The sequence below is a fragment of the Gorilla gorilla genome, chromosome 17 (genome assembly GCF_029281585.2).
Source record: "Gorilla gorilla gorilla isolate KB3781 chromosome 17, NHGRI_mGorGor1-v2.1_pri, whole genome shotgun sequence".
Lineage (NCBI taxonomy): Eukaryota > Metazoa > Chordata > Mammalia > Primates > Hominidae > Gorilla > Gorilla gorilla.
This window is the reverse complement of record NC_073241.2, coordinates 75,828,246-75,842,312: the sequence shown is the minus strand read 5'-3', so window position 1 is coordinate 75,842,312 and position 14,067 is coordinate 75,828,246. Positions and strand designations below refer to the sequence as shown.

The 14,067-nt window shown below is 40.7% G+C and overlaps 1 protein-coding gene across 7 annotated transcripts in view; it reads left to right on the top strand.

The window, feature by feature from the left end:
- Window positions 1–14,067, top strand: part of LOXHD1 (lipoxygenase homology PLAT domains 1) — a 183,771-nt gene that overhangs the window by 51,902 nt on the left and 117,802 nt on the right. For 4 of the 7 annotated variants that reach the window (XM_063699192.1, XM_063699193.1, XM_063699194.1 and 1 more), the window contains exons 1-2: window positions 12,739–12,825; window positions 13,255–13,390. In XM_063699192.1, the coding sequence (XP_063555262.1) occupies window positions 13,255–13,390 (136 nt within the window). In that variant the 5' untranslated portion in view covers window positions 12,739–12,825. Of the gene's footprint in view, window positions 1–1,097; window positions 1,222–3,864; window positions 4,116–10,856; window positions 10,993–11,562; window positions 11,724–12,738; window positions 12,826–13,254; window positions 13,391–14,067 lie in introns of those variants that run through there. The other 3 variants (XM_004059372.5, XM_055368048.2, XM_063699196.1) reach the window with 2 other exon arrangements.

The window sequence follows — 14,067 nt, the reverse complement described above, 5'->3', positions numbered from 1 at the left end:
TCTTGATCTCCTGACCTCGTGATCCTCCCGCCTCGGCCTCCCAAAGTGCTGGGATTACGGTGTGAGCCACCACGCCCAGCCAAAATCTTTATACTTTGAAATTCATTTGAGACAGAATTTCCTGCAGGAATAATGTAAAGCAGAGGGTTGTGCACTTTGAACATATATAGAGACAACCATGAAAGTGTGTTTTTGTTCTAATGCTTTTGTTTTTTACAGTATAGTCTTCAATATTTTACAAAGCTACCAGATGCTTGATTGGTCTTGGTAGCATTTTATCATCTTAATCTTGTTCTAAAGTGATCGAATTTTTAAAATAAATTTTATTGTGTATATTTAAGGTATATAACATGATGTTATGAGATACATGTTGACAGTAAAAAGGTTATCCTCTGCCCACATTGTATTATGACTGGAGGACACATTCTAGCTATTAACAATTCTACTTATCTTAGAGCGAGTTTTCAGTTGGATCTTCTGGGCACATTTTGAGAGGGCCCCTCAGCTCTTTGGTGTATTCTAGAAGGCACACTTATCTCAGCCTCACTAACTTAGCTCACATGGGAGTCCCTGAGGGAGGCATCATAGAGTCCATTAGCCTTACTGTTGGTGGCTGATGTTTTCTGACCTGATCACAAGATCCTAGGATTCACTGTGCCCAATGTGGGGCTCGCAGTTCCCCTTGCCTGGGCTCTGCTTCTCACCAATAAGGTCAGAATCCCAACCTTCAGCCTGTGAGGACAGTGATGATATTGTCACAATTTGCAAATCCAGGCTTCCAGTTCTTGTGACCAGTCTCACAAGGCACATGCTGCCAAATTTTTTGCTTCAGTTTAAAAAATGATCTGCAGCAGTGGAGGGAGCAGCGGCTCAGTAATTCAAGTCAGAAGGTAATTGCCAGTCATCCCTGTATGATTCTGAGCTTTACCAGGTATCCTGGACACAGTTGTGTCCTTGTGATAAGCTTTCCTTGGGCCACGAAACAGATATCAGTACATTCTTAAAGTAGACTCAAGTGATTGGAAGATTGGATTAGATCTCCAGGTGCACCCTCAACAACACTTGTCTACATCCTTGTCCCCTCTTCTCCTTCCCAGATTGTCATTGAAGATATTGGGAACAAAAGAAAATATGACTTCCCCCTTAACCGCTGGCTGGCCTTGGACGAAGATGATGGCAAAATCCAAAGGGATATCTTAGTGGGCGGAGCTGAGACCACAGGTAGATTTGAAGAACGGGGAGGCTCTTTTGGGTATTTCACTTTCTGCCTAAGGGTCGGTGTTGGCATCTGTGGGGCTGGAGGCCTGTGATCAAACAGGAGCCAGCTGGGTCTGCAGACAGCATTCCTCCTGCTCCTGAAACTGTTCTGTCCCACTGGGTTGCAGCCTGGGGCTCTGTTGTTGCCAGAGGACCTGGGGGATGCTGCTAAGCAGATACTAACTGCCCAGGGCAAAGGAAGGTATCCATAGCATGAAGCCAGAATGTGAACTTCTGACAAGCATGGATGTTTCCCAGGACATTGATCTGAACTCTTCCTGATATTGAGTGCTTAGTATATGCCAGGCCTTCTAGGTAGGTACCTGACCTACATGGTGTCCTTCAGTCCTCACAACCACCCTATAAAGTAGGAACTGTTATTGTTCCCATCACACAGATGAGGAAACTGAGGCAATGGAAGAGCCTTGTCCAAGGGCACACAGCTGGCAAGTGATAGATTCAGGATTTGGTCTGCTTCTTAAAGCCCTAACCTGTATGAATTCCACAGAAAACTTCCAACTCCCAGCATGGCAGTCATGGTCATGCATGTTCTAGAAAATCAACGTTGATATTGTGTACATCTGAGAATGTTCTCTGCAGCAGAACTCCCATGACTCACCATGGGAGAAAATCCATGTTCTGTAGTATAATGTACACATTTCTCCCCAATTTGGCTCCATTTATCCTACCCACAGAGTCTTCCCACACCCTCTCTCCCACTGCACATTCACACCTTCCATTCTCCCCTCCATCTTGTTCCCATGCCTTCCCTCTCCCCTCAACTCCCTGCTTGCCTTGCTCTTTCTCTCTCTCTACCCTCGGAACCTGCCTTCTCCTCATCCTGCAAAGCCTTTTCTCTTCTTTCTGCCTCTCGAATTCCTGTTTCCAGTCACTTCCTCTGAGCCCTCCCTGACCTTCTCTGGCCTGGGTAACTTCTCCCTTCTTTTGCTCCATGCTCCTTGGCAGACCTTTATTGCTGCTGTTCAGAAGACTAAATGCTCCTCTGCTCCAGTCCTTTTCAACCTCAGCATTGCGGGCTGATCATTGTGAGGTGTGGCACAAGTCATCTACAGATGAAAAGTTTGCAGTTTACTTAAAAACATACTCGAATAGAATTAATATAATCCTACTGAATGTGTGAATATTATATGTCTCCTAGTGGTAGAAGAAGAGCAGAAATGATAGCAGCTGGGCATTGCTTATATCCTAAATGATGAAAGTATATCTGATGTGGGAACACCATTTGTCCATGCATCTTAGAGAAATAAAGCTCAAGACCTATTTTTTTTTTTCTAGAGCAATGACCATTCCTTTTTATTTATTTACTCCCAAAGGCCTGGAATCTAGTAAGCACTCAATAAATGCTGAACAAAAGAAAATGTAAGTTTAAGAATGAATAATACACCCATGTAGTTGCATGTATTACCACTCAAAGAAATTTGGGATTTTTATTTCTCTGAGGTTATGGGATAAGAGTGTGGGGTATGGTAGGGTGAGGGATGGGTAGGGGAATTAACAAGGCTTAAAGTGACAACCACCTTAGACCCCAGGACAGAATTACAGAATGTAGGCCAGGCATGGTGTCTCATGCCTGTAATCTCAGCACTTTGGGAGTCCGAGGGGGGTGGATCACTTGAGGCCAGGGATTCGAGACCAGTCTGGCCAACATGGTGAAAACCTGTCTCTACTAAAAATACAAAAATTAACCAGGTGTGGTGGCACATGTCTGTAATCCCAGCCACTCAGGAGGCTAAGACACGAGAATCGCTTGAGCCTGGGAAGTAGAGGTTGCAGTGAACTGAGATCACACCACTAGATTCCAGCCTGGGTGATAGAGTGAGACTCTGTCTCAAAAAAATAAAAAATAAATAAAATAAAAAAATCTAGGCCAGGTCAGTCCTTAGTAGAATTGCCTGTCCAAATGTTTGTCTTTGGTATTTTCTTTTACTTCGCCCAGTCCCAGAGTTTAATCTCCCTTTGCTAGTTCTTCTTCAGAATTCCATGTCCTCATATTGCCTCCTGATAGACCAGAACCTCAAATGGCCCAACCAACAATGTTCTCTCTCTCCCTCAATCCTCCTCACCCTACCACATCAGGCAGCAAAGGAGGACATTAATGTCCTCTATTAAAAGTTATGTTTTTAAGTTATCAGCAAAAGAGCAAGCGAAATGAATCAGATAGCCCTGAACATAAATCTCCATTAATGGAGTTGACTATTATAATTAGATTAGACATAACAGAATTCATCTGGCAGCTATTAATAATGTACGCATGGTAATTATCATTAATAATAAGTACTATTCTTAGCCAACCCGAGTTCCTCCTTCTCTTTGTTAGTTTCCTCTAATCAGCACTGACAGCTTCCTGTAATAATACGTGCGGTTTATTCTCAAACTCAGATGCATTGGACACACAAACTCTGGAAAAGATGAAATGAGGTCGAGAGGGACATTAGGTGGCATCTGGAGGAGTAGGACGTGATGGGGAAAGAGGATGTGTGGAGGAGGAGGGCTTTGGGGGTGTTGTAACCAGGAAGGGGAGGAGGGGGTGGGATATTATGATGCAGCTCACATTGAACACTCTCTTTCCTGTTGTTTCCACACCAGCTATTACGTATATTGTCACCGTCTTCACTGGGGATGTCCGGGGGGCTGGTACCAAATCCAAAATCTACTTGGTCATGTATGGGGCCAGAGGGAATAAGAACAGTGGGAAAATCTTCCTGGAGGGCGGCGTGTTTGACCGAGGCCGCACGGACATCTTCCACATCGAGCTGGCTGTCCTCCTTAGCCCCCTGAGTCGGGTCTCCATCGGGCATGGCAATGTGGGTGTCAACAGAGGCTGGTTCTGTGAGAAGGTAAGGGATGCCCCCAGAGACAGCCTTCCCTGATTCAACCCCTCTCCTCTTTAACTTGCAAGTACAAACTTTAACCTGAATCCTACTTCTCTGAACTAGTTACAGAGTGCATGGGCAATCTCTTTCATTGGGCATTTTGGGTGGTTACGTGTCCGTCTATCTTGCCTCAAAAGTGGTCAGGAACAGGGGCTGTTCTGTGCAAGCGTCCAAGGGCCAAGCAGGACAGGTTACCCAGAGGCGCTCAGTTGGTGGTTATGATTATCCTGATTCCTGGTGTAGTGTTTCACCTCAGCTTATACATCTTTCAATCAATAAGTATTTTAAAGTATATGTTTGTATTGTGGAATACTTATACTTTAAAGAATATATATTAATAACTGTAAGACATAAGGAATGTTTAAAAGCAAACCTCAATTTTGTCTATCACACAGCTTGAGAAATAGAACATTCGTGATGCTTTTAAACTCCTCTGTGTCCTTCCACAGTCATATAGTCCTCTTTCCCTCAAAGGGCACATACTATTATGAATTTTGTCTATGTATAAGCTTGTATTGTTTGTAACTGGCAATTTTTGTCCCTCCCTCCCTCCCTCCCTTCCTTCCTTCCTTCCTTTTTTTTTGGACAGAGTTTCACTTCTGTCACCCAGGCTGGAATGCAATGGCACGATCTCAGCTCACTGCAACCTCCACCTCCCCGGTTCAAGTGATTCTCCTGCCTCAGCCTCCCAAGTAGCTGGGATTACAGGCATGCACCACCATGCCTGGCTAATTTTGTATTTTTAGTAGAGATGGGGTTTCACCATGTTGGCCAGGCTGTACTTGAACTCCTGACCTCAGGTGATCTGCCTGCCTCGGCCTCCCAAAGTGCTGGGATTATAGGAGTGAGCCATCGCTCCTGGCCATAACTGTCAATTTTCACTCAACATTATGTTTTAGAGATTTGTCCACATGGTAACAGAAGCTGTAGTTCATCCACTTCCCTGCTGCAAAGTAGTATTCCATTGTATGAATGAGTTACAATTTATTTGTCCATTCTTCTGTCGATGGATATTTTGGAGTGATTTCTTGATTTTTACTACTATGAGCAATCCTGCCATGAAGTTCTTGTACATGTATCTTTGTAGAAGTGTGCAAGAGCTTCTCAGAATGAAAGCGCTAGGTCACAGGGTAAGTGAATCTTCAGCTTTATAGGATAACTATTATTTCCAAAGGATTCCAGATTGTTTTCCAAAATAGTTGCACCATTTTGCTCTCCTGTCAGCCATGTGTAAGAGATATTTTGTTTTATACATTCTTGTAAATGCTTGATATTGTCTGAATTTTTAATTTTCACCATTTTGGAGGTTGTAAAATGATCCTGTTGTGGTTTTAATTCTTATTTTTATGATTACTACCAAGGTTGAATGTGTTTTTATTTTTTATTGGCCATTCATGTTTCTTTTTATGTAAAATGTCTGTTCATGTCTTTTACTGATTTTCCTATTGACCAATCTATCTTTGGATTTATTTTTAGGAGTTTTAAAATTTAATCTGGATATTAATTCTTTGTTCAAAATATATATTCAAATATTTTCTCATAGTTTGTGATGTTCTTTGAGTAAGAGATTTAATTTAAAAGTATCTAGTTTATCAATCTTTTCCTTTATGACTAATGCATTTGGTATTAATGAAAGAAATCCACTTATCTCAGAGCTATGAAGACATTCTCCTATATCCTTTTCTAAAAATTGTTATTTTAATTTTTCCATTTATATTTTTAAAATACTAGGAATTGAATTTTGTGAGGGAGAAATTCAATTTTATTTTTTTCCATGGAGATATGCAAATGTTCCAGCAACATTTATTGAAGGGCTTTTAAAACTTGACCAAGGTTAAGAATCACCTGGAATTCTTGATAAAAATAGATTCCTAGGCTCTAATTCGGACCTAATGAGTCAGAATTTCCAGGTAATCTGGATATTTAGCAAGTGGTTTAGATAATTCTTATCATTAAGAAAGTTTTGGAAGTACTGATTTACTAAATAGTAATTCTTTTCCCACTGTTCTGAAAAGACTTTTCTATCACACATAAAATTCACAAAATGCATGGCTTTGCCACTGAGTTTTCTAGTCTGTTCCATTTATTTAGTTTATTTCTGCACTAATATAACACTCACTGTCTTCATTTTTACCTTTATACTGTCTTAGTATCTGCTAGGGAAATTTGTTTACCTTGTTATTCTTCCTCAAGAATGTTTTGACTATTCATAACCATTTACCCTTCCAAAGAAATCTTTATTTATTTATTTTGCCAAATCCCATGAAGAATAGTGTTGAACAGAATTCATTTGGACCTATAGATTCATTTGAAAGAACTGACATCTTTACTATATTGACTTTCCCTATCTATGGATATGGTATACTTCTTAAAATTTATGTCTTCTTTAATAGTTTTCAATATAGTTTTATATTTTGTGATAAAGAAATTGCATGTCTGTTAGATATGTTTAAGAGACCTTATAATTTTTGTTACTATTATAAGTGGTACCTCTTTAAAAATTATATTTTCTAACAATTTGTTGTTGATATAGAAATAGAAGTATTTTCTGGACATTTAGTTTACATATGGCCATTTTGCTAAACTCTATTGTTAATTCTGATAATGTCTCAATAATTCTTTGTTTTTTTTCTGTAGGAAGTCAAATTGTAAATGATAACAGTTTTTTTTTTAATTTTCAAAGCTTATAGTTCTTTCTTCTTTTTTGTTTATTTGACCACATGGCCTAAGACCTACAGTACAATGCTGAGTAGTAGGATTAATAGTGGATATCTTTATTTTGTTTCTGATATTAAAGGAGCTGCTTCTAATATTTTATTTGGTTGATTTTTTTTGCAAGTTTATGGTAGACATTCTTAGATTAGATTTGTAAAATTCCCTTCTACTTTTATATTGTAAGGAGTTTTTATGATGAATTGGTGTTAAATTTTATCTAATGCTTTTCTGCACTTAATGAGATAGTTGTATGGTCTTTCTCTTTTATTCATTAAGTTGGTGCACTAATATGAGTGCATTTTCAAATGGCAAACTAACTGCTTTTTTATAAGTCAAACTTGGTGATAATAGATTGTTTTACATGTTTTTAGAGTTATTAACATTTAATATAGAATTTTTCTGGCTGGGCGCAGTGGCTCAAGCTTGTAATCCCAGCACTTTCGGAGGCCGAGGCAGGCAGATCACGAGGTCAGGAGATCGAGACCAGCCTGGCTAACATGGTGAAACCCCATCTCTACTAAAAAAAAAAAAAAATGCAAAAAATTAACCAGGTGTGGCAGTGGGCGCCTGTCCCAGCTACTTGGGAAGCTGAGGCAGGAGAACAGCGTGAACCCTGGAGGTGGAGCTTGCAGTGAGCTGAGATTGCACCACTGCGCTCCAGCCTGGGCAACAGAGCAAGACTCCATCTCAAAAAAAAAAAAAAAGAATTTTTCTGTGTTCATGAGTAGCATTGGCCCCTTATTCCTTTCTTGTATAGTTGTCGATTGGTTATGATTTTAGAGTGAAATGAGAAGTATGTCCTTTCCTAAAAGAGACTGTATAAAATTGCAGTGATGTTTCCCAAATGTTTGGTTGCAGTCTCCTGCAAAATTGTACAGGTAGCGGTGTGTGTGTGTGTGTGTGTGTGTGTGTGCGTGTACCACTATTGAAATATATACCACTAAGGTGGTAGATATTTCTTATTGTAGAACAATTTTTGCTTTATATAGTTTGAGGCTATGTTACTAAGCACAGAATTATTATAGCCTCCTAGCGAGTTCAATCTTTATCATTATCCAATCTGATACTATTTATCTCTGAACTGGCAAATTTAGTCTGCTTATATTTATTGTAATTACTGATATATCTGTTCTGCTTTTACTGTTTCTTTTTTCTTCTTTTAAAATTATTTTGGGTTGACTGTTTTTCCCTATTTTTTCCCTTTATAGTGATTTTACTGTACATACTTAATATGGGAAACCCTAAATGTAATTGATGTCTTTACTCTTTTTTGGCAAATGCAAGGACCTTAGAAATCTCTAATAGTAATAGTTCTGCATGCTATTTTTTTGCCTAGTATTTTAGCTCCATTTTAAACTATTTTAAAACATACACATTAGATATCATTGTTTTATAGAGTTGCTTGTTCAGATTTACCTACAAGTTTCCCAGTTTGTTTGCTTGTCACTTCTTCTTGCATCTAAGACCTTATTTCTGGTGTCAATTTTCTTCTTCCTGAAGATACCCTTTAGAAGTTTCTTTGGTAAAGGTCTATTGTTGGTAAACTCTGATTTTGTTCATTTGAAAAATGTGTTTTATATCACTGTCATTCTTGAAAAATAATTTTACGGTACAGAATTCTATATTGAGTTTTCCTCCCCAATATCGTCTGGCTTCTGTTCGTCTAATTGCCACTATCTGTTTTTTCTATCCAGATGCTCTTAAGATCTTGTTTTTGGTATTCTCCTGCTTCTCCTCAATATGTCTACATGTGCATTTATTACTATTTGTCCTGACTATGACCAAGCTTATGGTAACTATTTCTTAGGTAAAACTATTATTATTTTCTGTCTGGAGCAAAGACAAAAAAAGTAGGCCTCTCTTTGCAGATTTTTCCCTGTCTACCTTTTGTCTAAAGGAGCAGTCCTTCAAATATTTCTGCTTATTCAGTGTTTCCAGTTTGGAATCTCCATTTTGTAAAGCCCATGGCCTACTTTCCCGCATCCTCAAGTGGCTATTAGTTTCCTGGTCTCTGAGTGCCTGAGATTGTCTTTTGCTTCAGGGTAGCACCAACTTTAGCATTCACACTTGCCCACTCTCTGAGTTTCTGCTTACTCTGAATTTTGCTGGTTCTTATGGCTTCTCTGTAACCTCTTGGCAGCTCAGCAATGTATGTAAAGTGATACTTCCTGTGGTTTATGTAACATATGGCTATTTTGTGGTGATGAGAGGCTTTTCAGGCTACCTAGTTTCTGGACTACCTAGTCCAGAAGCAAACATTTTTAATATATGAATTACACTAAATTATTTTTAAAGATAATGACAAAATAGTTTTTAAATAACAGAATATGATACCCTCAAGATAGTTATATTTAACAAAACAATAAAACAAACAAAATCCTGAGATAAAAACCACAAGCTCTAGTAACAATACTATATTTTGTTGCTTACCTAACCTTTAACCTTCTAGAACCAGAACTTTTATCATAAATTTTTAAGCGCTTACTATATGTTTAGAACTATGTTCAGGGGACCCATGGGGTGAGAAAACACACAACCTCAGACTTTTAGGATTTTACTACTTCTTAAAAAAACAAAACTAACCAGCACACAGTTAACAATGAGAGAACAATTCAAGAGTAAACGAGGAAACATCTGCAGGATTTGTTGAGAGGAAAGAAAGACTTGTAAATAAATTGTTGGTGATTATACCCTCCTGTGCCCTCAACTTGTCAAGGATGCTCTCCAACTTTGCCCATGTATAGGTCCACTTCTAAATATGTGGTCACATGGAATCTTCAGCATAAAAAATGGAGTGCAACAATGGATCCCAGTGAACCTCAGCCATAAATAGAAATTCTGAGGTTCTTCCTGATGAGTAGAAAAGATCCCAAACTGATAATTAGTGTCAGGAATACTTACATTCCTTGTTCTGCCACTAACTAAAGGTGCTAACTTGGGCACTTTATTCTCCTTTCTAGACCTCAGGTTTCCTATCTATTGAATGCAGGTGGGGTGAACTATGTTAATTGCCAGTATATTTGTGTCGGAGGGCTAAATGTTTGAGGGGGCTACTGCCTGTGGTCCTGAGCCATCATTTATCTCTAGGGAGGAGCATTTCTCTGGAAGTTTGAAGGGGCACTTACTCCCCTCCCACCATCTCTTAGCATCCTTCATCTGGTGCTTCTTATAAGTTAAGGTTCATCACAGTGGTCAATAGTGAGTATGAGGTGAGTATTACCTGGGAATATCTAAGGGCAAGAATTCAAGTTAAGGAAGTTACAGTCAATTTTTGTCACTATGAACAGTAGACAACAAATACCCAGTAAGACAATGGTTGGTCAAAACCTTGACTGATGGGAGGGTCAGATTAGTTTTCAAGTTAAAAAGATTAGTTTTCAAGTTAAGAAGGTAAAGCTTAGAAACCAGTAATGTGAGAGTCAAAATTTCTTTGCTGATGGAGGATTCTGTAGTGTGCCAGGAGAAATCCTTTCAACATTTATAATGTGAGTGTTCGAAATCCATGGGTTCAGAACTGGGTAGAGATAGAGAAGGTATAAGAGAGAAGGTTGAATGAGGATCAAGCCTAAAAGAGAGAAGTTGGTTTTTATATTACATTCCAGATATTAATTAGCTTGCATGGGACTTACCTTTTTCCTACAAGATAATTATAGGGAATTAACCTAGTAGTCTAGTTCATTTGGTTCAGATTAACTGAGATTTTATGATGTGCTTAAAGAAATATGGTATTCAAAGAGGGTGTTGTGTATAGAGGAAAAGTTTGAGATTTGAATAGCTAATTGGAAGATGGGTGATACCTACTTTGGAAGACTCCTTGGAGGTTGCATTTCTTGATTTAAGATTTAATGAGATAGGCAACAGAAAAGGTGCCATTCCTTGAGAGTCCTAATACAGATGTCTCTAAATGTGGGGCTGGGAGCCTGCTGAACATCACGAAGAGGTCCCTACTGGAGACTCAATGCCGGAGACACTGTGCTCCACTCTCCCCAGGTGGTGATTCTGTGCCCCTTCACTGGCATCCAGCAGACCTTCCCTTGTAGCAACTGGCTGGATGAGAAGAAAGCGGATGGGTTGATTGAGAGGCAGCTCTATGAGATGGTGTCTCTCAGGAAGAAGCGGCTGAAAAGTAAGTGAGAGAGACCCAGAACCTGGAGGCCTCTCCGCCAGGGTCAGCAAAGGCCAGAATGTCAGACCACTAGGCAAAAGCTATGAGGGCAGTCCACTCCTGCTTCTCAAGTCTCCTCTAGAAAGGAAGGAAAAAGCTCCCCCAACCCCGCCAAGCAGCTCCACTCTCCAAAGTACAGGCCATATAGAGTCACACCCCTGGCACCAAGGCTGACTCCAGTGTCACCAAATGGAATTAGCTGCTGTGATGGGCTAGGTGTTAACCTGAATCATTCACTACAGTGCACTCTGAAAGTACTGGACATAGGGTGGGTGGAGTCAACTCATTCCCCGATTTAAAACATACGAATACACTTTAGCCATTAAAAAGAACATTATAGCACCTTATTTTTAATAGTAAGGAATCCTTAGCTTTCTAAATTTGGCTATAATGGGTTTCTGAGAGTGGGACACACCTGTGTATACCCCGCCCTTCAGTCCTGATCATTTTGGATTTTTCCTTCTTCCCTATGGTAATATGAAAATCTCTTCACTTCCTGAAGTTTATGATGCAACTTGATCTGTCTTACAGAATTCCCTTGGTCCCTGTGGGTCTGGACAACTGACCTAAAGAAAGCTGGTAGCAACTCTCCCATCTTCATCCAGATTTACGGGCAGAAGGGGCGGACAGATGAGATTCTCCTGAATCCCAACAACAAGTGGTTCAAACCCGGCATAATCGAGAAGTTTAGGGTAGGAGAGGATTGTGATGGATGGGAGGGAGAAAGGAGGAAGGGATGTCGGGCATTCGTCCTGGGGATTCTGGTTCTCTAAGCCAGGTTTTGGACCAAGTTTGAAGACAAAAATGTACAATGGAGATTTTAGGTCCCTGCAAAGGGAGACAAATTTGATAATTTGTAAGCAATGTATTGAATGGGGTACAATTTCGATCTGGCCCATTCATCTGAATCAAACAGTCCAGAACCAAGGCTGGGCAAAGAAGTTAGTATGGAATGGCTTAAACTATCCAGGAGCTGGGGAATCATTGCAGAACAGAGACCCTGAGCACACTTAGTGTCACACTGCCCAATATGGACTGATTTAGAGAGTAAGGATCAAATTTAATCAAAAGTATGAATTTTAGAACTTTTTTTAAAATTCAGCTTTAAAACTTTCCATTATGCATAAAACTAGAGCAAAGATTTTTTCCCCCAATGGAAGTGCTATTTCAACCTTTAGGTAGGAATAATTTGTAATTTGAGGCTTTCCTCTCAGCACCCCATTGGCACCTCTGTTACACCACTCAGTTCATTGCTCTTTATATATTTATCTTTTCTGCTAGACTATGAGCCCCTAGAGAAAGGGCATGACTGCTTATTGATCTTTTTGTCTGTTTCACTGCCCAGTAGAGTCCTGGGGCTGTGGGCCTGTGCTAATTTGCAGGGCTGCCCTATAGATTTTGTTACTGGAAGTTTATTGCTTGGAGGATCTTCTTTAGTCTGAATCCCACTGTGGGGCAGTTATTTTTGTTCAGTTTCACTGGCCCAGACTGAACCCTTGCCCTATGTGGCTGTCTGGCCCTCACGTGCTCCTGGTTACAAGGGTCATGAGAAGATAAAATATGTGAGGGTGGCTTGATTGAAGCAAACCCATCCTCACTGCTGAAGAAAGAGCCCAAAGCAGGTACCCTCCTGAGAGTGGGTCAGCTATGAGAATAAACACATTTCTTCAGTTATGCCCACTCAAATGTTTTTATTTCTCACCATAGATTGAGCTCCCGGATCTTGGCAGGTTTTATAAGATTCGAGTATGGCATGATAAAAGGAGCTCTGGTTCTGGATGGCATTTAGAAAGGGTGAGATGCACCATCTTGGGGTTTGGGAGGTTGTTGGGAAAGGAACAAGGATGGTCCCTTTTCAATGACCCTGTCACATAAATTTGCCTCTGTATTTATTGTGAATAGGGACTGAAAAGGGTTATGGTGAGACCTGAATTTGGATACAGGCCACAGGGACTTCCTAATGGGGAGAGACTTCCGAAGTAGATTAAGAAAACGCTCAGGTGTTTGGGGGGCTTGCATTCTGCCCTAGTCATCTGGTTGCTAGGCAAGTGTGGGTATCCAGGAAACCAGGAACAAATACTAATCCAGCCCTCTGCCTGCCATAAGGATTATCTCCAGGAAATAGCCTTGGCTTCTCTGCAATGAGATAGCAGAATGGGGACTCCAGGGCATCGGTGAACATCCCTGGTGCACCAACTTGCTCACCCCAGAACTTCATTCCAGATGACCCTGATGAACACTCTGAACAAAGACAAGTACAACTTCAATTGCAACCGCTGGCTGGATGCCAATGAGGATGACAATGAGATAGTGAGGGAAATGACTGCAGAAGGCCCAACAGTGCGCAGGATCATGGGCAGTAAGTACTGACAGGCTCTCCATCCTGGGAGGCAGTGGAACTCCTGCTTGGTATCCCAATGGGCCTGGCCTATGAGCTGAGAGTCTTATTGGGCTCTCCATCCTGGGAGGCAGTGGAACTCCTGCTTGGTGTCCCGATGGGCCTGACCTATGAGCTGAGAGTCTTGTCTGCTTTGCATCTTCAGGCCCCTTAGAGTGCCAGAGTGGATTTGGAAGGTCCCTGCCTCAAGACTGGCTTGGAAAAGCCATCTCCAAGTCATGATGCCGGAGCTCTACCATGATTGGTGTGGTGGGGAGGGAAGGAAGATGTATGGGTCTTCAGGTTGGCTCTGAGGGGATGAGAAGCATCTGCCCTGAGCAATAGTTCTCCAGAGCCTCCTTGAAAGGAAATATCCTCTTGCTCCCCTCAAATTGTGCATGAAATGTTCCCCAAAAGTAAAGCTAGATCTGGGATCCTGTAGCCCCAGTTGGCTGCTACCTAATAAGTATTCTATCTCTAATTAAGGATAGTAGGAGAAGGACTAAGCTTTAAATGTGGAATCCAGGAGCCACATTCAAATAGCCAAAGGGAAGAAGTCATTTTGCCTCTAGGTTATAGAAGCACAGTACTGGTAAATACAGAGCACATGCCCTGTCCTTTTCACATGGCAGACATTACTAAGTGATCAAAACATTCTC